The following is a 22,197-nucleotide window of genomic DNA, read 5'->3' as shown; positions in this document are numbered from 1 at the left end:
GTAGAAAAAGTTTGCAACTGAGAAAGTAAATAATTACCACCTTGTAATTTTATAAGCCCATTATCATGACTATCTTTCCTACATTTTTCCAAGGGAATTCTTACCTTTCCCAAAAATCCTCCATTTTGATAATAACAAGAGTAATTTGACTGTTCACACTGACTTCTGATGGTGACAAAACACTTCAACCACCTCAGTGAGTGCATTAATAAAATGATCACTTTACAATCTCAGTCACAATAAAATGATGATTTTGGAATAGCAGAGCATCAAGTTTAAGTTATTTGGAATCTAAAGTTCAAATGAAACTCCTGAGAAGGAAAATACCATCTCCTGTCAGCCTCAAACCCCAGAGCACTCAAAGACACAAAGGCTTCTCCTTAATACAATTACAACTGAAGCAGCTGAAACAAAGATGCTGCTTTTTATAGTAAGGATTTCATTTTGATAGACTTGGGTGAAACTGTAACTGTTTCACACTCGGGGAAAACATCAAGTCAGCAGTCCCTTTTTAGCTCCCCATGTTCTGAGCCTTTTAAATTAGCACCATGACTGTTGTGGGGCTGGCAGAGAACAAAGTACAAGCCCAAATTCAGAACTTAGATAAATATTGCTGTGATTGAGTGGATGCTGCTGCCAAGGGGAGCAGCAGAATGAGAATGTCAAATAAGCTAATTCTATAAAATACTGAGTTCCTCTCTTTGCCTTGCAATTTCCTCTCATAATAAGTTAAAAATATACACAGTAAGGTTATAAAGATCAGGGGAATGAATAGCTTTCAGTGGTGTTTCTTCTGGAATCAGTAGTCTTATGAATTAATAGAATGTATTCTATTCACCCAAGAGTCTTCTGTCTGAGTTTGTACAAACAATTGATGAGACACTCCAGGTGGAAAAACTCTAGTGGGTGTTAAAGTAGAAACTTGTACAGCCTGTTCTGAGATCCATCTTCTAAATCCTTTGCAGCCTTTCGGAGGCCTGGAGCCAGATCCCAGATCTGGGGGTATTTGGAAGGGTCAGGCACACGAGAGCAACACCACTGCAAAAATAAAAGTGTGCGGAGGACACACACCTGGACAAGCACTGACATGGCAGGAGGTGTTTGAATCATCAGGGAGCTGCTGCCAGAGTTCTGCTGGTCCAGAATGAAATGGTTGCTCCTGCAGAAACTGGAGCTGAGATTACAGCTAATGCAATATATAATTGCCTTTCATTAAATAACAAAGCACCAGCCAGCTGAGGCATTTCCAAACATGCTGCTCCAATAAGGATTCCGGCGAGTTACTTTTCATACGTGCCAGCAGAGCCAGTAGTCCCCAGGGAATGCCAAAGGATTCAACAAGAGCTGCATTCATTCATGGTCGTCATGTTCAAACATTAGAAAACTTGCATTCAACATACAGAGCTAACATTTGACCCCAGTGTTTTAGAAAAGCAGTTCTGAAAAATCATATTGGCAAGGCAGATCACTCTGCTGCTTTTTAAGGAGGATCTGTTTTGAAATGGTCTCAGTCCCTCCCAAGAAAAATTTTAACAGGGCTAAAAGGATAAAGGGAGGAACACTAAAGGAGTTATACAATCTGCCCAAGCTGAGTGAATAAAGGCAAGTATTTACCCAGGAATATTCACACATTCAGAAGATGGTAAGGAGCTACAACTGTAACTCAGGAAATCTCCAGGAGCTCTAGGAAGTCATAGCAATCAGCACAGAGAGCTCTCCTCCTTCCTACAGTATAATCACATGAGGAAAGAGGCTGTTATTCCCTACAGGATACATCTGGGATGAGGATACAAGACAGCTGCTTTTCTGCCCTCACTAGAAAGCTGAGATCTTCTCTTTAAGAGAAACCATAAAAATTACATAAAACTATTTCTTTCGCCAAATAAAATCTCCCTCTTGATCCCTAAAGATACAGACATTTGAGGTCACATTTCCAAGCTTTTCTGTTCCAGCCAACTCATCCCTCTCCCTCCAATACACACAAAACTTTAGTGCACTCAGCACAGACAGAAAACATTCCAGCACGTATGGGCTGGAGGAGAACCTTGAAATCTCACCATTTGACACCAAGAACTAACAATCCTCAGCATGTAAATGAAGAGGTTTTGTACCTGAGCAGTTACACATTCCTCAGACTAGGCTATGCTGCTGTTGGGTGGAGGGGAGGTATTTGCTTTGCTGTCTCCCTACATGTTGCAGCAGGTGCACACAGACACACACGTCACAAAAACCTCTCTGTCTTTGCTGGTTTCAGAATTACACCCATATTTCTGCTCTTTCTTTGCAAAGCAGCCACCAGAAAGGCATTTCCTCTTTTGCACCTCTTTCCTTCCTTCTTCCTACTTGTCAACACAGGTATCACATGTTTGAAAATCCTTCTGCTCAAAGATCTCAAAGCAACCTGTGAACTTCCATAAAACCCTGCCCATGCAGCACACGGAGTAAGTGAAGGGGTGGGGAGGGACAAGTCTTCATTTCACAATCATATTTTCAAAGATATACAATCCCAGACTAAATTTTCCTCCCTTTGGAAGACATTCTTGTGGTGTTGGCTTCTGTTTGTTTATATTTTTAAAAATTATTTAAACCACAAGATCAGAACAAAGATGCCAGGATGAAAGGGAAAACTCGCTGCTGATTTTCATGCAGCAGGAGCCACATTACCATGTGAGTAACAGCAGCAATTACCTTGTGCCCCATTGCTGTGGCACAGAAAAGGGAGCACTGCATGGCCTGAGGAAGCAGCTCGAGTGCTATAGCGGGAAGCAGGAGGGGCCTGGAGCAGCGCCTGTTCCCGGGAATCCCGCAGCTCTAACGCTGGCTAGAACATGGCAGCGAACTCTGCTGGGCCACCTGGGGGGACACAAGGGCAGCTCACCTGGATATCAGGAGCTTTGGGAACAACACAAGGATGGGGAGCGGGCAGAGAACAAAACCAAAAAAAAAAACCAACAAGGTAAATTATAAGGCAAATCGTTCATCAGTGAAATATCAGGATGTAAGTGCAGGATGCTGGGAATTGCAGGTCAGCATTTACCGAGGAATAGAAGGAATATTCACACCTCTCCTCCCCAGAATCACCCGCTCACACCACCAAGAACCAGACACAGCGCCGCAGTTTCCAAGGGCGAGCCCCGAGCAGGGCGCGCAGCCCCTCGTGTCCCACTTGCCCCTCACAGCCCACCGGGGGCGGCGGGGGGCGAGGCCGGGGAGGCTCCAGCCCCGCCGGGGACGCCGCTCCCGCACCTTGCCGGGGCCCCGTCCCGCCGGGGGCTGACGGGGGTGAGGCGGGCGAGCCCCGGCGCTGGGCTCGGACCCGGCGGGGCGGCCCGGGCGGCACAGCACGTGTGGCGGCCGCTCAACAGCCCTCGGCCCGCCCGGCCCGGCCCCTCAGAGCCCCCAGGGGTCCCTCAGCGCCGAGTCGCGTCCCCTCCGACCCGCCCCGCGCCCGCCCGCCGTGGCGCCCGGACGGGAAGCGCGGAGGCCCCAGGGCGGGAGGCGGCGGCGGCTCCCCCCGCCCTCACACCGCCGCCGCCCCGCGCCGTCCCACCGGCGGCCTCCCCCGGCCCCGCGCCGCCGCCTCACCCCGCCAGCGCCGGGCACCGCTCCTTCCACCGCCTCCTTCTTTTCCTGCCCCGGCTCCTGCTCCTTCCCCGGCTCCCCCTCTGCAGCGGCGCCGCCCCGGCTCGCAGGAGGCGGAGCGGGGCGGGCACAACGTCTGCGCCCGCCGGGGCGGGGACTGCAGCAGCAGCGGCAGCACCGGCGGCGCGGCCGCGATCCCCCCGCGGCCCCTCCGCTGCCTTTGTCCGCCCCCCGCTTTGTTCGCCCCGGGGGAAGGAGCGGCTCTGCCCGGCCCTGGCTCTGCCCGGGGAAAGGCTCGGCGGTCCCGGACCCTCCGCCCGGGGAGCGCTGCGGCACCGCCGGGCTGGGTGGGAGGGGGAGAGAGGGTGGGCACAGACAGGGAGGTGTGAAGCGCAGAGCTCTGCTGGGTGAATAACTTCACTGTCTGCTGCTTCTCTCCATTTTCCTTTTGTCCTTTTGACGCCCGGGAATTTGCCATCCAGAGATCTGTCGTCCCTTCTCTTCCTTTCGTGTTTTCATTGTGTTTGTGAAGCAACACATTGGAACCTGGCGTTATCCCGCTGCTGAAGTTTAAACAGCTGGAGCAGCAGCTCCAAAGCCATCAGCACCCATTTCATGCCGATTTTCAAGGCTGAATCAAACAGCTCCGCTCCAAACAGGAGCTGGTTTTCACCTCCTCCAAACAGGAGAGCCCAGCCAGGGCTGGCCTGTCCCTGCCGAATTCACCACAAAGCAAACCCCAGTTTGCAGCCTGAGAGCTCGCTGGGTTTCTGCATGATGCCATTCGAACAAAAGGGTGATGAGAAAGCAGTTCCATGGCTGGGGACTGATTGCAATTTGTGTCTCATTTTGGCTTCGCTCTCTGGCACTGACCCAGCACAGTAAAGCACAGAATGGTGTGACACAGTCCTCCAAATAATGGGTTTCAACTACATCAGCATTTAGCAATGTTTGCTAGAATTTCACTTCCTAAATGTTAAATAGAATCTCTTGCCGTGGCCATTAGATGGTGAAACAGATACTGGAATCCATGTACAGCCACCCCTCTTTCTCCCTGCAAAATTTGATAAAAGTTTTGCTGAATAAGGACTTCAGGATTTAAATATTGGGTTGTCTCTAGAAGTGCAGAGCCAGCAAAGAATTGCATTTTTAAAAATGACCATCCAGCCACTGGCTACGGAAATAACCCCTAACACAAAACTGCAATTAGAACTGGACAGTCAGACTAACTTTACAGAACTTGCCCAAAATATTTGCTGGCTTGAGAGCCACGGGGGTGAACCTTTGTGCTTGCCATAATTTTCCATCATTAATTTGAGTTTTTTGTCTCTCAGCTAATTTGTCACTGTGTAAGTCCATTTCAAGCATTTGCAGTTCAGTGCACAGCATTAAAATTTCGTAAGCAATTTTAGACTCATGTATCCAGAACAGAGCACAGCAACAAGTCAGCTTGTTATTGAAGATGGAAGCAAAGAGTTGTAACCTTCGTGCTGTTATTTAGAACTTGTAATAAAGTGGAAGCAGTAACTGTGGTGAAATAAAAAAATATGGTTCAAATGTGTAAGTAACTCTCTTTGCTCCCTCGTAAGGCCATGAAAAAGTAGCTTCAGAGCAACTGTAACTTAGTTCATCCCAATTAGGGATGGTTGGCAGCCCCTCTGTACCAGTCTGCACCAGTAGGTCACAGCCAATTTGGAGGAATCATTATAAAAAAGATGCTGGTATTATAAACCACACTCCTATAAAGGATTAAATATGATCAAAAGCTGGAATGTCTTTGATTCCAGTCCTAGTGGCTCTTATTTTCTGTTCTGCGTGATCAGATCAGTCAACACATAATATATAGGCATTTTCCTACCTCTATGGAACAGGAATTGCTGGATGCTCCAGGGAAATTCAGGATGCTGACATAACTGCTGGCATCCTGGCCACAAGTACAAGGCTCACTTTAGAATGAAAATTGTTCTCTTCAGTAATGGGAACACCAGTTGCAATTGTTTCTGTCCTTTTTCAGATTTCTGAAGGGTCCAAAATCGTTGAAGCTTTCTGAATCACTGAAATGTTGTTCCTTAAGAACTGCATTTAAAGATCTCTTGACTTATGAAATCCATTTTTCTATTCAGTGGGATGTATCCACCCAAGTGGGAAGATTTTGAGTACAGGATTTTTATTTCATCTGGATGAACTCTTCAATATGTACATCTGGCAGCTCCTCTACAGAACTGATGGTCACATCTGCTACAGAAAAAGCAGCTAATTGCTTTTTCTTTTCTTTTTTTTTTTAATCACAGAAGTGCTGCTTCAAAAATCCCAGCAAAGGAACTTGCTCTGCTATTTTCTGGAGTTTCTTTTCCGTAAAGGCTGCAAGTGTTCCCATTCCTGATGTGCTGTGTTGGGTTTGTGTGGCCAGGTTTTGGTAGCTGGGGGGGACACAGGGGTGGCTCCTCTGTCCAGTTGCAGAGGGCACTGATGGAGTGGCTTTGGTGGGCACCTGGTGTCCAGCCAAGGTCAACCCACCCCATGAACTTCCTGGCTTCCCTCCCTACATCAGCCACACCAACCAGCAGCAGCACAAAAAAGCTCTTCAAACCCACGTACTTTGTTGTTGTTACACAGGACAAGCTTTCATCCAATTTTGCATTGTTTGTTCTACCCAGTGTGGGTAAAACAACAGAAAACAGTATTTAAACTAACGAAAAGAGACTCCTTTCTGCATGGTGGTTTAAACAAGATGCTTAAACTAACAATAAACGTTCATCTTGATGTGTTTCATTGCACAGATAACTGAGAACCCAGTTTGTCAATAAAGAGGGACTATGCAAATCATTCTACCACTTATGGAAATACCAACAAAAGCTGAATTCTCACCTACAGAGAAGCAAAGCAGAAGGATTTTGCTCCTATTGAGTGATGAATTCTAAAGAAAGGATAAATAAATGCTTATTCAGTCATACAAATATACACTGTAAAGAAATCTTATGTAACATCTTTGCTGCCTGTAGTTAACTAAAGTTTAGGAAGTGCCCAATTGTCACACAGTAATTACTATGCCATTTAACCCATCCTGTTTTTAAGCTTCTCCAGGGATCACGACCAGTTCCTACCTCTGACTCACCCTCTGCCACCCCCAAAATGGGGCTGTGACTGGATTCTTAGGAACAGCATCAATCTCCAGTGGCATTTTTACTTCCCAGAGGCAGCACCACAGCCCTGCTGCAGACTGGAGGTACTACGAGTTCCATGGCAACTACCAAGGCATGTGGAACACTTTAATTATATTGGAGCTTTTTCCTCCTCTTCGTTTTTCCCTTTTTTTTTTTCATCCCCAGCTATGCTGCCTTAGAGTTTGCAGGCAAATAGTTATTTTTAGCAGCTAACACATCTTTCAGATCTCTGCTAGAATCTCAGCTAGTTCTCTTCTCATGACGTTTTAAGCACTGAGAATTAGGTTGTAAAAATGCAAGTTAAAAATTTGAAGCTTTTTAAGAGACAACTTCCCACCTGATACCCAGAATATTTGGCAGATTTGATTTTGTAGATGTGCATGAGCATTTTTAAACACTTTTGCTGTTCCAAATGCTGTAAACACCAGGACTATGCTAACAGGGATCTGTGGGAAAATTTGAGTGATGCCTCCTCACACTATACCCACCTCATGATTTTATTACTCATTCATTTTAAGCTCTAATCTAGGTTATTATGCCACACCCATCACCATGGGAATGGCACTTAAAAGGACCAGAAATACTTTACTATTCAGCTTTTCCTCAGAACTTCCAGTGTGATCTGATTGCAGTTTCAATATCCAAACCCTCTTTGAGGAGTTCCAGCTGACAGATTAAAACCCTCAGTAATTACCAGTATCTTCAGTGCAACAATATGGAGCCCTTGACAGAAGAGTGAATTACAGATAAATGGGAAGGGAGCAAGTTAAATGCATTCCTAACCATGAGAGAAACAGGAGGGATAACTCCCCATCCCTAATTAACTGTGTCTTAGAGCAAAGGTAAATAGAGGAGGAGTTTTACTTACTGGTTCTGCACCATTTTCTCTGACTGCCTCCTCCACAGAAAGGACCATTGAAAAGAGAAGATTTAAAAGAATAAGTCAGAAGACACCTCTGAGTGCCCCAAATGTTGTATGATCACCCTTACTTCAAGTTAATTCTAAAATTAAACCCAGAAATTACACAGTCCCTGCCACAGGCTGCCTGTGATCAACACATGCATCACAAAAATCTGATTTTAAGAAAAAATAAGTATTGCAGGAACTTCTATAGAAGTTTTCTTTACAATTTGAAAGGCAAAGGAACAGCAAAGGAAATTATTCTAGTCACAGCTGGTTTGTTTATCTACTCTAATCAATACTTAGGTGATTGAGGATGAATTTGTTGTGAACAAAGAGGTCACACAATTTTCATCTTGTGGTTTCTGGGAGCAAGGCAGAAGCACGTGAGTATTGTCCTGCTACAGCAGCAGCATTTTATAAGAGCCATTAAAAAACCATCTTCTGAGGTGTGGAGAGAGAAGTGGATGTTTCAAATATGAGCAGCTTCACACACCCAAAGGTGTGTGCCCTGGGAATTGTTACCTCATGCCCTGCATCCCAGTATCATCACGTGGGAGTGATGCAGCACAGGAGCTCGGGAGGGTTTGTGTAAACTGGCATTACTGGATTTAACTCCAGGGAGGAGGAGAAGGCCTGGAGAGTTTTTAACTCCATGGGAGGAGGAGGCCTGGAGAAAGTGCCAGATCTCCACCTGCTTCCCCAGAGAGGTTCCTTTGCAGGTGTGTAGAAGGTGGAAGCAACATATTGTTGGTCTCTCCTGTTACAGAAATGCTATTTCTCCTCTAAATTAGGAGGAAAAAGCCTTTCCTTTCAGCACATACAATGAACATTTACCTTGAGTTGCTTTCCAAATGCAGCCACATAAACTGAACTGGGGGATGCTGCAAAAAGGTTTTTCAGCCTCTCAGAAGACAAGCTGTTCATATATAAAGGCACTTTGGGTTTCCCTTCCTGTAAAGTTTACAGGAAAAAAAAATAAATTTAAAGGCTTTAACTGCAAAAAGCCTGGGCTTCCCTCAAACATTGAACTGCAGAGTGTATTAATATCACAGATTTTAAGATCTTTGGCCAACATGCACTAACTGCAAAGCTGAGAATTGTAAAGAATTAAGTTCAGTCTGATGTTATCTTACAAAAAACACCTTTGACGTCCCCCCTTCACAAGTTTTTTCTTAGCTACTTAAAAATGCTTTGGTTTACTCCGGTTTACTTTGGTTTATTATGCATCTCACTTGGCTGAAGTGGCACTTCACTTGGGAAGACTTTTCCTGCGTTTATGGAAGGCCAAATGCTTTACCAGCTCCCAGGAATAGTTTCATCGATCTACTGCTCCCTCTCTTGGCAATGTGAGTAAGGTACAGTCACTTCACCTACAGCTCCCTCTGAAGATAATTGAGAAGGGGAAAAAAAGTGTTAATCAGCACAAGTATAACACTTCTAAGATTCAAAAGTGGGCAACTCTTCAGCTTATAAAAACTGGATTTTATGGCAAGGCTCTATTTAATAGCTAAAATAATTTTAGCAGCTCCTTGGTTATAAAAATCTGAACCCAACAGTTGTGGCCCTTCCAAAAATATTTAATTTTATTCATCCTCATTTTGATCGGCTTGTTTTTCTAATTATCTTCAGCAGCTAAATTTCAAAAACTAGCATATTGCTGCTTTAGGACTCCAATTAAAAGCTCTTTACCTAAAAGCCCATTTATTAAACCTCTGTACACAACCATGAACATGTATGTACAGCAAGTTTACATGAAGGATGATGGTACAAAAAGTACAGTGATAATTAAAACAGACCCACATAAATAATTTATAAAAATACTTGAACCGGTGAAAATAGCACTGTAATCCCCCATTATCTTCATCCAGTTGCCAGGACTCTGATGTGGGAAATCTTAACATTAGACCTTTTTAAAAACATTCTGAATATATTAAACTTATCTACAGGATAATTAGCAAAATGTATAAAATGTAGATTATTGTACAAAGGACAGATATTAAAAAAATCACCAATCCACCTGAAACTCAAGGACAATATAAATCTTAGCCAAAGTAATGAACACCAAACCACAAACTCCTCTTTTTAGAGTGTTGAGTATTGGCAAGTAAAATGCTCTTAACAAATCAGCAGTCCTGTTATTCCTTAGTGGAATTTGGGAAAATTCTACATTTTCTGGCTGCATTGGTGGTCCTGGTCAATGTGGAAGCTCTGCACTGACTTCAATTCCAAGGAAGAACGGGGCAGAAATGTATTTGTCAAGATTTTCCCACCAGAGGATGAGGAAGGTCATCTGAGTTTGCAAAACTGGAGGAGGAAACAGAAGGAAGCTGGGATTTGGACATAAGAAAACAAAGGAAGACCAGTTAAGGTTTAAGTCTTTTTCTTTTGCTGGTTTCTTGGGGAGTTTTTTAACACGCTCCTTATCCGTAGATAAACCCCTGTGGACTCTGCCATGTTTTCAAACTCAAACGGTGTTATGCCTTCTGCAAACTTGCTCATGTCAGGAACAAGACTGTATTTTTTTGCAGGTGATTCAGTGCTTGTGGCCACTTTATTCCCTCCTGTATTTTCCCCATCATCCACCTCAGGGTTGGGAGCAGGAATGGTGTTATCCAGCACGCCTTCAGAAAACGCATTATCGGGATCTTCCTCTGTGTTAAGTAAAGTGTCTCCTGGATTAGGACTAGTTAGAGAATGTTCATTTTCTGGTGTCTGGTCACCCATGTCAGAAAACTCAGTTTTTACTTGGATCACCTTCTCAGGTGACTTGCCTTCTGCAAACTTGCTCATGTCAGGAACAAGACTATATTTTTTTGCAGGTGATTCAGTGCTTGTGGCCACTTTATTCTCTCCTGTATTTTCCCCATCATCCACCTTGGGGCTGGGAGCAGGAATGGTGTTATCCAGCACGCCTTCAGAAACCGCTTTATCAGGATCTTCCTTTAAGACAAGTAAAGTGTATCCTGGATTAGGACTAGTTATAGAATGTTCATTTTCTGGTGTCTGGTCACTCATGTCAGAAAACCCAGTTTCTGCTGGGATCACCTTCTCTGGTGACCTGCCTTCTGCAATGAGATCCACCTCATTCCTGGATGGTGAGGATGTAACGGAATTCCCAGTTATAGGTGTGTCCACAGGGATATCAGAGTCACTGTTGGTGCTCTCTGCCTGCTCCAGAGCTGCCCAGATCAACCTCTGCTGTTCCTCCAGCTCCTCCAAGGTCAGGGTGTCCTCATCCATGACAGAGTCCACTATTTTTGGCTGAGGAATATCACTGGAAGGGTTCAGTGGAGCAGTCCTGGGCACAGGGGAGCGGGTGGGTGTTGAGGGCTGAGGGGGGGTGAGGGGGGGTGTTCCTAGGGGTATGGGAGGAGGGGTGGACATGGATGGAGATCCAGGTGGCAGAGGGGGTTGGAACTGAAAACTGTTGGGAGTTTGGGATCTCTGTGCCGCTTCCAGATCTAGAAAGAGATTAAATGACACCTGTTAGAACCTGAAATCTGAGACCAGGACAAGACTCAAAGTGTCCCTGTTGTGATTAACTACCAGATTTATGTCTTCTCATCCTTGAACGAACTTTGTGAAGGTTTTAATATCCACCAAAATCATGGGTTTTGGGATTTTTACTCTGCTACTTATTCAAGGAAAAAAAAACCTCTTGAATGTATTAAGAACAAACTCATTCCACACTGAAGGATTCCTCGCAGCAGATCCAGAAGGAAAGCCAGAAGTTTCTCCAGCTCTTTGAACATTTAAATAACACTAAGTCCTCCTTGAGATTGACTCACTTTTTAAGAAGCTGAAAGCTTGTAACTTCTATGTTATTTCATCCAAATATTTAAAGATTTAGAGGTCTTCTGTGAAGAAGTTTTTTTGGGATATACCTGAAGTAAGGAGATCAGAATTTGTGACCTAACATTGCAATTGCTCTGAGCACCCCTGAAACCTCCTCCTTGGGATGGAGGATCTGACAACCCCTGTGACAATCACAGCAACCCAAAATGCTCATTGCAGAGATGCCAAATGCCACTGGGTAGGACACAGGTGGCACATGTCAGCACTGCCATTAATTACCACCAGAATGACCACTGACACGCTGCCTCCTCCTTTTAACTCCGGCGTTTTAATTCAGAGCAAGTTATTTTGAAAATAAAAATGGAAATTAGGGAAAAAAAAAAGTGCAGAGCGACTGTACCAGAGTCCAGGTCCATGTCAGCTGCTGCTACCTCCAAACTGTCTTCTCTCTGTCGTTTTGAATGACGAGACTTTGACTGAGGTGCAGCCCTTTTATTGCTGGATTTTCGACTGAGCTGAAATTATCCAAGAGAACAAAAAGAATTAGTATTAAACTGTACAGGGTAACATTTCCAGCTATAAGAACCTACTTAAAGGGATTTTGTAACTATATAAAGATTTAGGGACCCAGAGTGTAAACAGACATTGACATTTGAGGGATGTCATGACTATGGTAACTAAGCTTTTCATTATTAGGGGAATCTGGAACTAAGATAATTTTTAGGCTGGAAAAGTTTATAGCAATCTTTTTTCACAACTGTTTATAAATCAGTGCAAAATATTAACTAAATAATGGAATTTATTCTAAACATGAAGCAATTTTGGTAAAACAGAGAAGCCAGATCAGCATTTCACATCCCTTTGGTGTCAACAAGAAACTGTCCCCTTGTGCAAAAAATGCAGATATTAAGCAAGAAATCATTAACTACACTGACTGCATGACAACTCTTTTTGTTTATAATAACAAGGAGATACATTCACCGCCTGCAAATTAGAAAGGTACTGAGCAAAAACATCCTTCTGCTGAGAGGGCTGCATGGGGATGGAACCAAAGATCTGCCACTCCTACAGCAAAGAGAAAAAAAACAGAGAAATAATGTTGCATGTGGTTGGTTAATAACACAACAGTAAAAATTAAAGGAAACACTAAGAGATTAACAAGACAAAATGAATTTCTCATCAAAAGCCTCATTAATCAGAGTAATAACTAGATTTGGACATTTGTAACACAACTACAAACTTCCCCTTGAAATAACTGTTCAGACAAAAAAGGCTTATTTTAAAAAACTTAATTTTTAGTGAAAACTTGAAAAAGCTTGAGAATAGAACTTTGGTTAAGAATGAAGAAACACTAAATGGGCAAATGTAAAGCTGCAAGTGCTCAAGTGGTTCTTTTTAATGCACAGGCATTACATCAGTGACCAAATTCACCACCAGCAGGTTAAAAGGCTTTTGAAAATCAAAGTGCAGCACCCACAGATTTTTTTGTGTGCTCTCAGCTTAGGAGAGCACCCACTATGTGGGTCTTTGACTTGTTTTTGTTCTGGTTGTTATACAGCTTTGCAGAGGTTGTGCAGTTACTGGTCTGATGCAGTTTCTGTGGCTGAAATTGTAACACCCACAGTAATTTTCCTACTTCACCTTCAGAAAATTTACATGTAGGGAAGGAACAGCCATTCATGTGTGAAGTTTTGTGTTTAAAAAATACTGAATTATCCTTCTGGGCTCCTGATGGTCTCATAATGGAATTAACCCCCACAGAAGCACTGTCAGACCTACCCCCAGGACTCATGACAGGTATCAGTCAGATTGATGTCCCATAAATTACAGTCCCCAGCCCCAAACCAGGGGCTTCAAAATAAGAGACTGTTGAAAGAAAATTGTCAGGTGCAAAATATAAAACTAAAAGCATTTACTGTCACTCAGCATGTTATTTAGAAGGCAGAGAACAGGTACTTACATCTGGGATGCCACTGGGAGTGGATATATTAAAGCCTGGATAATTTACCAACTTGGAGACATCGTAAGTGATACCTTTGTGTTGAGGAGACTCTTCATCTTCTCCATCACCATCACCTGTAAGGAAATATAATTATTAGTGATGTTAATTAAGAACTGAAAGTTACTGGAAAAAATCCACAGGATTTAAGAACGGGGTTTTGGAACGTAAGTATTGGTAGAAGGTTTTGTAATCCACAAGGGCAGTAACAGTGACCAAATCCATCAGGTACCTGCATGAAGCTTCCCCAGAAACCCAGCTGGGGATTCCTAAAACCCCTGCTCTTCATGTACCACTAATATCCTCAGAATTTGGCCCCAGGGACAGTTCTGAGATGCAGAATAAACTTTGGCCAGAGCAAAGAGCTGATAAATTACTTTCTAAGTTGGGTTTCAAGAAACGCGTTGTTTGCTTGCTGGTCTTCTTAGTCTTCCTATATACAAGGGAGTTACTGAACTTGAGAAAGTGTTATGATGCCAAGAGAAAAGGAAATGATGCCAATAACACCAAGGTTGTGGGTTTGATCCCAGTATGGGCCATTCACTTAAGAGCTGGACTTGATGATCCGTGTGGGTCCCTGTGATTCTGTGATGTGCAAGTCCTGCGGAGTTTCACAGGAACTCCAGGTTCTAACGGTGAAATCACACTGACAATCTTCATCTGTGCAATCCAATCATACAGAACTTGTCTCACTGTTACATCACAGCTCGATAAAGAAGGAGCATTTTTACAAGACCAGAAAAACTTGATTTGCAACTTTCTCCCTCTTGCACGAGGAAGACGAAGGTTTACAAAGCAGTCACTTTACTGTCTCCTGGGTAGGGTGCAGCCAGAGGACAGCAGGCATACTAAAAGTGCATTCCAGCCCCACATTCCTCACCTTTTCCATCATAAAGAGCAAGTCCTGAGTGCTCCATCTCGGCCTCCTTGAGCCAGCCCGGGGGATACCCCAGCTGGCGCATGCGGTAGATGAAGGGAGGGAGGCTCCTGTCGGTGACACCGAGTGCATCCTGGAGGACCACACTGAGCAAGAAAACAAACACAAAACAAAACAGAAAACAAAATTACAGCAAATTCTGGAATTGCTGACAAAAGGTAGTTGAACATTTTCTGCATTTTACACTGTCGAGTTAAACCAGCTGAATTTTAGCTCAAACTGAGTTGCTTTTCAATCCCAGCTGTAACTATTTTAGATCCAAACCAGCTCTGATATTCAGTATAACTTTTTGCATTTCTCACATGCTTTAACAGAATTAATTCTACACCAAGAATAATTTACTTAACCTGCTACTTCTGATTCATGTCACACTCACAACCAGCAGGGTGGAACTCAACACTCAATTTACTGGGGGATTTTTTGGAGACTGCCACATAAAACTATGATTCTTTTAAACATTTTGAACAGAGAGGAAGGGACACTCAAAGCTCCAAATTTTCACAATTTTGCATGCTTTTTTTAGTTTATTAGGATCATCATAAACCTGCAATATGAGAAGTCAAAGTGGAACATTTGTCTCCCTAAATTAGGGAAAGGACCACGGGAAAGGGGAGGACCACCAAGCTGGCGACGAGTTTTCATCTGAAAAATATCTTTGCCATTTATTAAACAAGATTCTATTTAGCAAATTCAAACACAATAAACCCACAGTTTGAAAATCTGGCACTCCAGAGGTCAAAAGGGTATTCCAATGGAGGGGAAAGAGATACCTGATCACTCCTGGCTTAAATTTTCCAAACCTCTCTTCTACTTCTTCCTCGTGGTAACGCTGCTGAAAGTTCTGATTGCTCGTGTCCCCACAGGCTTCCAAAAACTCCTTTCTCTTTTCACTTATCCGAGCTGCATTTCGTGGCTTAAAGACAAGAAAATTGGGAAGTTTAGAGTTAAAGTCACAATTTATATATATTATTACATATTACTGTAATATTTTACAACATCAACCGGCACTGCCTGCCCTCCTCATGCTCAGTTTGTTGATCACACAGCCCAGAGATACAACCAGGTGTAATGGAAACCACACAGCAAATCCCAGGAGTATTTGCCCTGGACCTGGAGAGCTCTGAAACAGGAGGAGATTGTTCAAAGTTAAAACCTTTTGGGTTTTATTTGTATTTCTTGTCCATCTAGCGAGAGAATCTGACTGAAAACTTGCTGATAACTTCAGATTTCAATAAGAAACTGCTACTGGATGAAGCAAAGTTTCCCCCACAAATAAAAAGAGGCAAACCATGATGTTACAACACGAATTTCCCTTCTGATTTAGTATGTTAGAATTTATAATATGAGCAGTATAATCTAATCAATAAATGAATAAAACCACTCATCCATTCTGATCCCAGCACCTCTAATGCTTTTTTAAATGAAACATTTCTTGGAGAGCAGCAATCTTTGGAATACTGGTGATGACTTTACCTGTGGACAGTCTTTCATTTGATGGTCTTCAGAACCACAGTTGAAACAATGAGGTTTGGGCCTGCTTAAAAAATGCACAACAAATTAAGCCTGAAAGCAACTTTGCAGTGTTAAATGAAAGCACTTCACAATTTTTGTTCTTGACAGATTTTTAGGTTTAGACTTCCTGAGAAAGAAACCAATGAAAACCTGGAATGGAACTGCAGCTCCCTTCAACTTTCATTTTCCTTCTAAATTCATGCCATGACAGCAAACACTTGCAATATCACTGGAGGGGAAACCAAGATTTTAGAGAAAGATTTCTTTTCTCAACATTCATTTTTACCCAATTAGGATGAGAACCAGAATGGAGATGAAAGGGTGGCACCAGAATAAGTGTCCAGGGCCACTCCCCAAACACTCCAACCTCCTGAAGCCTCAAATGAGATCAAGTGAAGTGTCTCGTGTCTCATCTTCACTCAAACAGGAACCTTCTGTGGGGATCCAAGTATTGCATCACTGTCCCATACCAGGGCACAACCCTTCCATCTGCTTTCCATTCAGTAATATTTCTAATCAAACCACTTTAGCTCAGCATTCCCCTTTATCTTTGAAATTCCCACTAAAAGCTTTCCTGGTCTTCTCTGCATCTGAAATCAGGGATTTTAGATGCTACAAACACCAAACCAGTTGTCAGCTGGAAACTGAATTCACTTTGCTTCTTACCTCTCATAAAAACTACACAATCATCCCTGAGATCAGTTAAAATTCTATTAATTAAATAAGTCAGACAGGAGTTACTCCATAAAACAATAAGAATTATGACAATACACCAGTGTAAGGATGACAAACTAATCACTAAAAAGACAAGGAACAGAGGAACTGAGTATAAAATTCACAAAGTTTTCACACATTGACTTTAGGCCCTTCCTAAAGAAAGTCAGTAAAGACCCACAGACTGCAAAGCTCAGCTCTGGTTTAATTAATTTAAACTCATTAAGTATGTCCAATGGTTCATTAACTGGGGAATAATCACAGAGTACATCTGAACTCTTCAGTTCAAAACTTGATATTTAAGAGTAATACAAACCTTTTGGGTTTTACTTGTATTTCTTGTCCATCTAGGGAGAGAATCTGGCTGAAAACTTGCTGATATCTTTAGATTTCAATAAGGAACTGCTACTGGATGAAGCAAAATTTTAATTTTGTTTAAAATATCAGTGAAAACTTCATAATGCTTTGAATACTGACTTTTCTCCATTAAGTTACAGATGGGTCCTTGATATGAAATCCAGAGTATAAACTATAAAATAATATCTACTTTAAACTATCTGCTAAGATGAGCTTATGCTGTTTCCTCATGCAAAGTTTGTACTCAATATCCAATTTTGCTCTTTATCAGCACTTTATCAGCTAAAACTAAAATTCTCTTGTTTATAGACAGAAATTTCAAGGTAATAATTCTGAAATGCCTTACAGCAATCTTATTAAAAACATAACATTTTGTTTAATCTTAATAAAAAGGTCACATTTTGTTAGAGCTTCAAAAGTGCACGTTGAGTGCAGCACTTTGGTCATTTAGAAGCCAGCACCTGATGCACCATTTCACTCAAAAAAGTGCTGGTTTAGGCTTAATATCATCTCTGGGAGCTCTAAAGAAAGATGCAATAAGTACATTTAAAGAACAATATCAAAGTTAAGCTGGAAGACATGGAAGGCATTTTAGGAGAAACTCCCCTGTTAGGAATCTACTCCCTTCATCCAGAGGTTGGGGGATTGTAAATTTGCAATCTCTGTTCAGGTACAAGCAATTTTTTAACACCAGGAAATGACCTTTATTACAACTTGAGAAGTAGATACTGCAGAAATGAACTGGGAAATTGGTTCTTGTCCTGAATATTTCCAGGGCTGAAGCAATACTGGAAATCTGGGGATGATGTTACTTCAGAAATTTCTTGTCCCATTTGTTTTTGCCATGGGAGACTACAGTATTAAAAAGTATTTCAACATTTCCCAACTTTTTTGGACGTTTTCCTCAACTCCACCTTTCAACCAGTGGCTTTAATAAACAGTAAAGAATCACATGGATGCATGTTAAGAGCATTCCATAAGTCCATTTTAACAAAAAACCATCTTACAGGATATTTGAGTTTGCCAAACCCTTTTCTTCTCCCTTTTATAGAGGCAGAAAACTTATTCAACCTGCAATGAGTTGTCATTCCAAACCTAATCAGGGACTGGCCCAGGAAATTCCTAAATTCACAAGATGTATTTATAGGCATAAAGCATTCACTCTTCCCAAGGATAAGGCTAAAAGTCAACAAGTCAATCATATCAAAATACTTATTGCTTTTGAGTGAAAAAGCCACTAATGACTCATTAAAACCTTCCATCTCTAATGACTGATATGGTTTCAATAGAAACATAAAATCTACTGAAGAGAATTGGAGTTCAATTTACCAACTGGAATTCTTTGGCTTTGACAAACAGAGAGAATAAAGATGTTTTAGCAAACAGGATACTTTGGGATTTCCCATCCTTCTGTCAGCTGTGGATTCTCATTTAATATGGGCTGTCCCAGTTTATCGAGACAAAAATTGGTAAAATACACAACACTTCCTACAACCTGCAGAGAAAAAGTCAGAGAATTGTCAGAAATGTGTCAGTATTTAGGTGAGATCTGTAGCATTTCTATAAATTCACACTGCTTGAAATAATTGCAGGCTTTTTCCCCCATTCTGTAAGAATTTACAAATAACACACACCCACACCTGGACACATAAGATTTTTTTCACTGATGTAGCCAAAACATGCTGAACTTAAATTTGATTTCTCAGTGTAACAGCAGTGAACAGATCTTATTTTAATGGCAGTAGAATATGTAGAATGAAGAGTCGGACCTACCATGGAAGAGCACAGTCAAAAACTTACACTAAAAGCCTCTTTCATTTTTTTAGCAGAAGATGAGCTGGCTGTTTTATAGTCCTCTTCCAAAACAACACTGGAGGGCTGGCAGGAAAAGCAAAAATCAAAAGAATTAACTGGAAATAACGGTAAATAGAAGAGCTCCTGAGCTAGTGAAGTTTGGAAAAGGCACAGAATGTGGAGTTCAGCTGCTGTCCTTTGGAGATGTCCACATTAGTCATGATGCTTCCCAGAGTCCAAAGCATGACACAGCTCATTTCTAATGCTTCCTTTGATGAGAAATACTCTGCACAACAACATCTTCATTCTCATCAGAAAGCTCAGGGGAAGATGGAGGGAAATCTGCCATTCCACTCGTTTATTCAAACTGAATGTTGGGTAAAACTCAGAAATCTAAACTAGGAGAAGAAAGTGTAATTTTTCAGATTTTGTTTGATATTCTCTTATATATGCTCAGAGTTGGGCCAAACACACCAGAAGAGGATGCATTAAGTTTATACTTTGCAGTCTTTTCTTGATTATTTAAACCAACTTCTTAATTTGCCTTGACTGAAATTTCAAAGAAGCATTTCCACAGGCAGAAAAGATCTTTTCTTTATCCTGGGCTCTATTTTTGGCACAAATGGTTACACAACATTTGTTTGTTACTTGAGCTCAGTTTTGTTACTATTTAACAGCACAGCATTTCAATATCCCCACTGGAAAGATGTGAGAGAAGGAACATCTCAGAACAATTGGAATTTGGAAATACCTGGGGTTTAGCGTTCAGGTGTTTTTTTTCTTGCTCACATTTCTTCTGCTCCTCATATCTCTGAACTAAGCTAAAAACAAAATCTTCAATTTCCTGGCGGTACCGCCTGGCACAGAGGGAAGGAACCAGCACAGAGACATCAGACACGAGCAAGGCTCAAACAAAGGCCAGATGGCTTTTTTTTAAGCATTTACCACTTCTTAAAGACCTCAGAAAAGAGGCAGTGAAATTCTTTTCTGTCCCATTCCCACCCTCATCCGAGGTGAATACAATCTGTTATTTGAGAGCACCCTGGATGTGGCATAAAATCAACTCAGGCAGGGAAAATTTAATTTCCTGCATTTACCCACAACATTCCTGAAATTCAAACTGCTCTTCAGACTCACCCCGAGATCGTCGAAGCGACATCCATTTCATGAGAGTTTCAGATATTCAGATAATTACAGATATTGCTAATGAAAGCAATATTGCTTTCATATTGCCCATTATTCCTTCTCCCTTTCAAGTTTAGCAGTTTATGTTATTAAATAAAAAGTACACCCATCCATTGGGCACAGCACTAATATACCCAAATGAACAAAAAAATTCCCATTTCCCGTAAGGATTGTTTTTTATTTGGCAATACTTACTTAGAAATGACATTGTTCATAAATAAAATCTGCAAGAGAGGCCCATCAACTTTGGAGTTTTCCACTGAGATTCCGCTAGGACAGAACAGAGACACAAACAATGGTCACAGTGAATATTCCCCATCTGTTTTATTCCACAGGTAGAGGAAGGTTTGGCCAATACAAGTTTTATCCTTTTAAGAAGTTCCTATCCACTTAATCACCCTCCTTTTAAGCAGGTTGGCTGGTGTGAAGTGGAAAGAAAATAAATTAGAACATCACACTACAAAAATACTCATATTCTGGAGGAACAGAAATCTATTCATGCTCTTATAACTGCAGTAAACTTATAAATGAGATCTCTTATTTACTGAAATATTTGATTGAACTTTACACTAAAACTGTTTCCCTAAAGGCCACATTTCATAAAGAGTCAGATACACACAAATAAATTAAGTTACAGTGACACCAACTAAGTCCTTGATATTCAACTTCAAAAGACTTTTCAAGAACTGAAATGGCATTTTAGAAGCCCGATAACTGAGCAGGGACTAGGACATGGAAAGAAGGTTTAAAAAGATGTGGGAAATTGTTATCTCAGACAAATTCTATTTATATATACATATATATACATATACACACATATAAATATCGGCATTAACATACCTGGGACAAGTCAGAATATTCAGCTTCCTTTTAAGTTCCCGATGTTAAGTTATGGTTAAGGAATATGATTTTCTTTGGAAGACACTCCCCCCACCTTAATTACCAAACCAAACAAGAAAACACTGAAGAAAAATTTTCCAGACTAACAAATAGGATTTCAGACCCTCCTTTTCACCACACAGGAGATTATTTACAAATCCACTTTTTGCTGAGGAAACACAATAAAAAGAAAAAAAAAATACGAAAAAGCAGACCAGCTGGGACAATCTCAACAATGCAATTCATGCACAGTGCACTAGGGCTGTATTAACAGATTTGTAACACTTTATTTTAAAAAACTCTGTCATCACCACAAAACAAAAGGCAACAGTAATACACCCGTACTTGTAAATGGGAAATAAACGACAATACCCGTTTCAGATCCCACTCTGCTGCAGTGGCAAACCCAAAACTCCTTTAGGGAACCCGTCGCAATTTAACAATTTAAAATTATTTGTAGCTACGCTAAAAATGGACTGTCAAAGTGAACACACAGATGTTTCTTTTCCCTAGGAAGACAGAAAGCAGGAGTTCAGCGACAGCCGCTAAACAGTCAGCCCAGGACTCAAGAACTGAGCCTCCTCCTGCGGCGGAGCCGGCGCGGGCCTGAGGATTAAAGTTTTGGGGGGAAGCTTCCTCTGAGGAAGCCCAGGAGAACCGGGCACGGCTCCCTCGGGCGGAGCTCAGCCCTCACCGCCCTCCGGGACGCGCCCGGGCCCCGGCGGACACCGAGAGGTCTTTCCCCTCAGAGGAAAAGCCAGATCCCGTGAGGGCCGGGCCCGTTTGGCCCGGAAGGGAACCGGCGGCGGCAGCAGCGCTCCCGCGTCCCCCCGGCCCGGTGCGGGACCTGCCTGCCCCCCAGGATATTCTCCGCCCGCAGCCGATGCACCGTCTCATCACGGTCCCGCAGCCGCTCGTAGAGCTGGAGCAGAGCCACGGGCACGTCCAGGGCGGGCGGTGAGGGCGACTCGTCCTCGCCCTCCAGCTGCCCGAAGAGCTCGCGGTCCCCGAAATCCACCTCAGCCGCCATCTTGGGCCGCCACAGGAAGGGCGGGGCGGGGGCGAAGGGCGGCGGGAAGCGCGGGAGGCGAATGGCGGGACTACGGCTCCCAGCATGCACCGCGGCTCCGCAAAAAAACTGCAGGGCCTCACGGGGGCCGCGGTGCGCGCTGGGAGTTGTAGGCGGCGCGGGCCCCACTACACCGTCGTCACCAAACGAACGGAGGACTCGCTCCCGCTTTTGTTACCGGTTTTCCTTCTCTTCTGAGGGGTGGAGACAAAGACTGGGCAGGAGCTGCGCGACTATTTTTAAGTAGATTGTCCTACACTAAAGTCCCACACTGCAAATCTTATTTTGCCCACTTCAAAATAACCA

General features: G+C 42.7%; 2 protein-coding genes across 11 annotated transcripts in view; both read right to left on the bottom strand.

Annotated features, from left to right (window-relative positions):
* Positions 1-3,691, bottom strand: part of CLIP1 (CAP-Gly domain containing linker protein 1) — a 59,476-nt gene extending 55,785 nt beyond the window's left edge. For 5 of the 9 annotated variants that reach the window (XM_027739711.2, XM_027739712.2, XM_027739713.2 and 2 more), the window contains exon 1: positions 3,586-3,690. The gene's annotated coding sequence lies outside the window, so the exon portion shown is untranslated. Of the gene's footprint in view, positions 1-3,585 lie in introns of all 9 variants that reach the window. The other 4 variants (XM_027739707.2, XM_027739708.2, XM_039380336.1 and 1 more) reach the window with 1 other exon arrangement.
* A 5,633-nt stretch (positions 3,692-9,324) lies between these two features.
* ZCCHC8 (zinc finger CCHC-type containing 8) lies at positions 9,325-21,867 on the bottom strand. 2 transcript variants are annotated; one of them, XM_027739718.2, is made up of 14 exons: positions 21,690-21,867; positions 20,784-20,826; positions 20,139-20,213; positions 19,510-19,615; positions 18,765-18,842; positions 18,356-18,459; positions 16,924-16,989; positions 15,855-15,918; positions 15,152-15,294; positions 14,325-14,467; positions 13,406-13,521; positions 12,427-12,510; positions 11,846-11,960; positions 9,325-11,111 (listed from the first exon to the last, which is right to left on the bottom strand). In XM_027739718.2, the coding sequence occupies exons 1-14, from the start codon at positions 21,850-21,852 to the stop codon at positions 10,021-10,023; spliced, it is 2,391 nt and encodes a 796-aa protein (XP_027595519.2). In that variant the 5' UTR covers positions 21,853-21,867; the 3' UTR covers positions 9,325-10,020. The 2 variants fall into 2 exon arrangements, with proteins under 2 accessions (XP_027595519.2, XP_027595520.2); XM_027739719.2 differs by having other exon boundaries at positions 15,855-15,915.
* Between the last annotated feature and the right edge of the window lie 330 nt (positions 21,868-22,197).

Source organism: Pipra filicauda, unplaced genomic scaffold (assembly GCF_003945595.2).
Source record: "Pipra filicauda isolate LSUMZ 115617 unplaced genomic scaffold, ASM394559v2 scaffold192_size1418226_pilon, whole genome shotgun sequence".
In the NCBI taxonomy this organism is placed as follows: Eukaryota; Metazoa; Chordata; class Aves; order Passeriformes; family Pipridae; genus Pipra; species Pipra filicauda.
The sequence above is the reverse complement of the archived record's forward strand: the minus strand, read 5'-3'. Positions and strand labels throughout refer to the sequence as shown.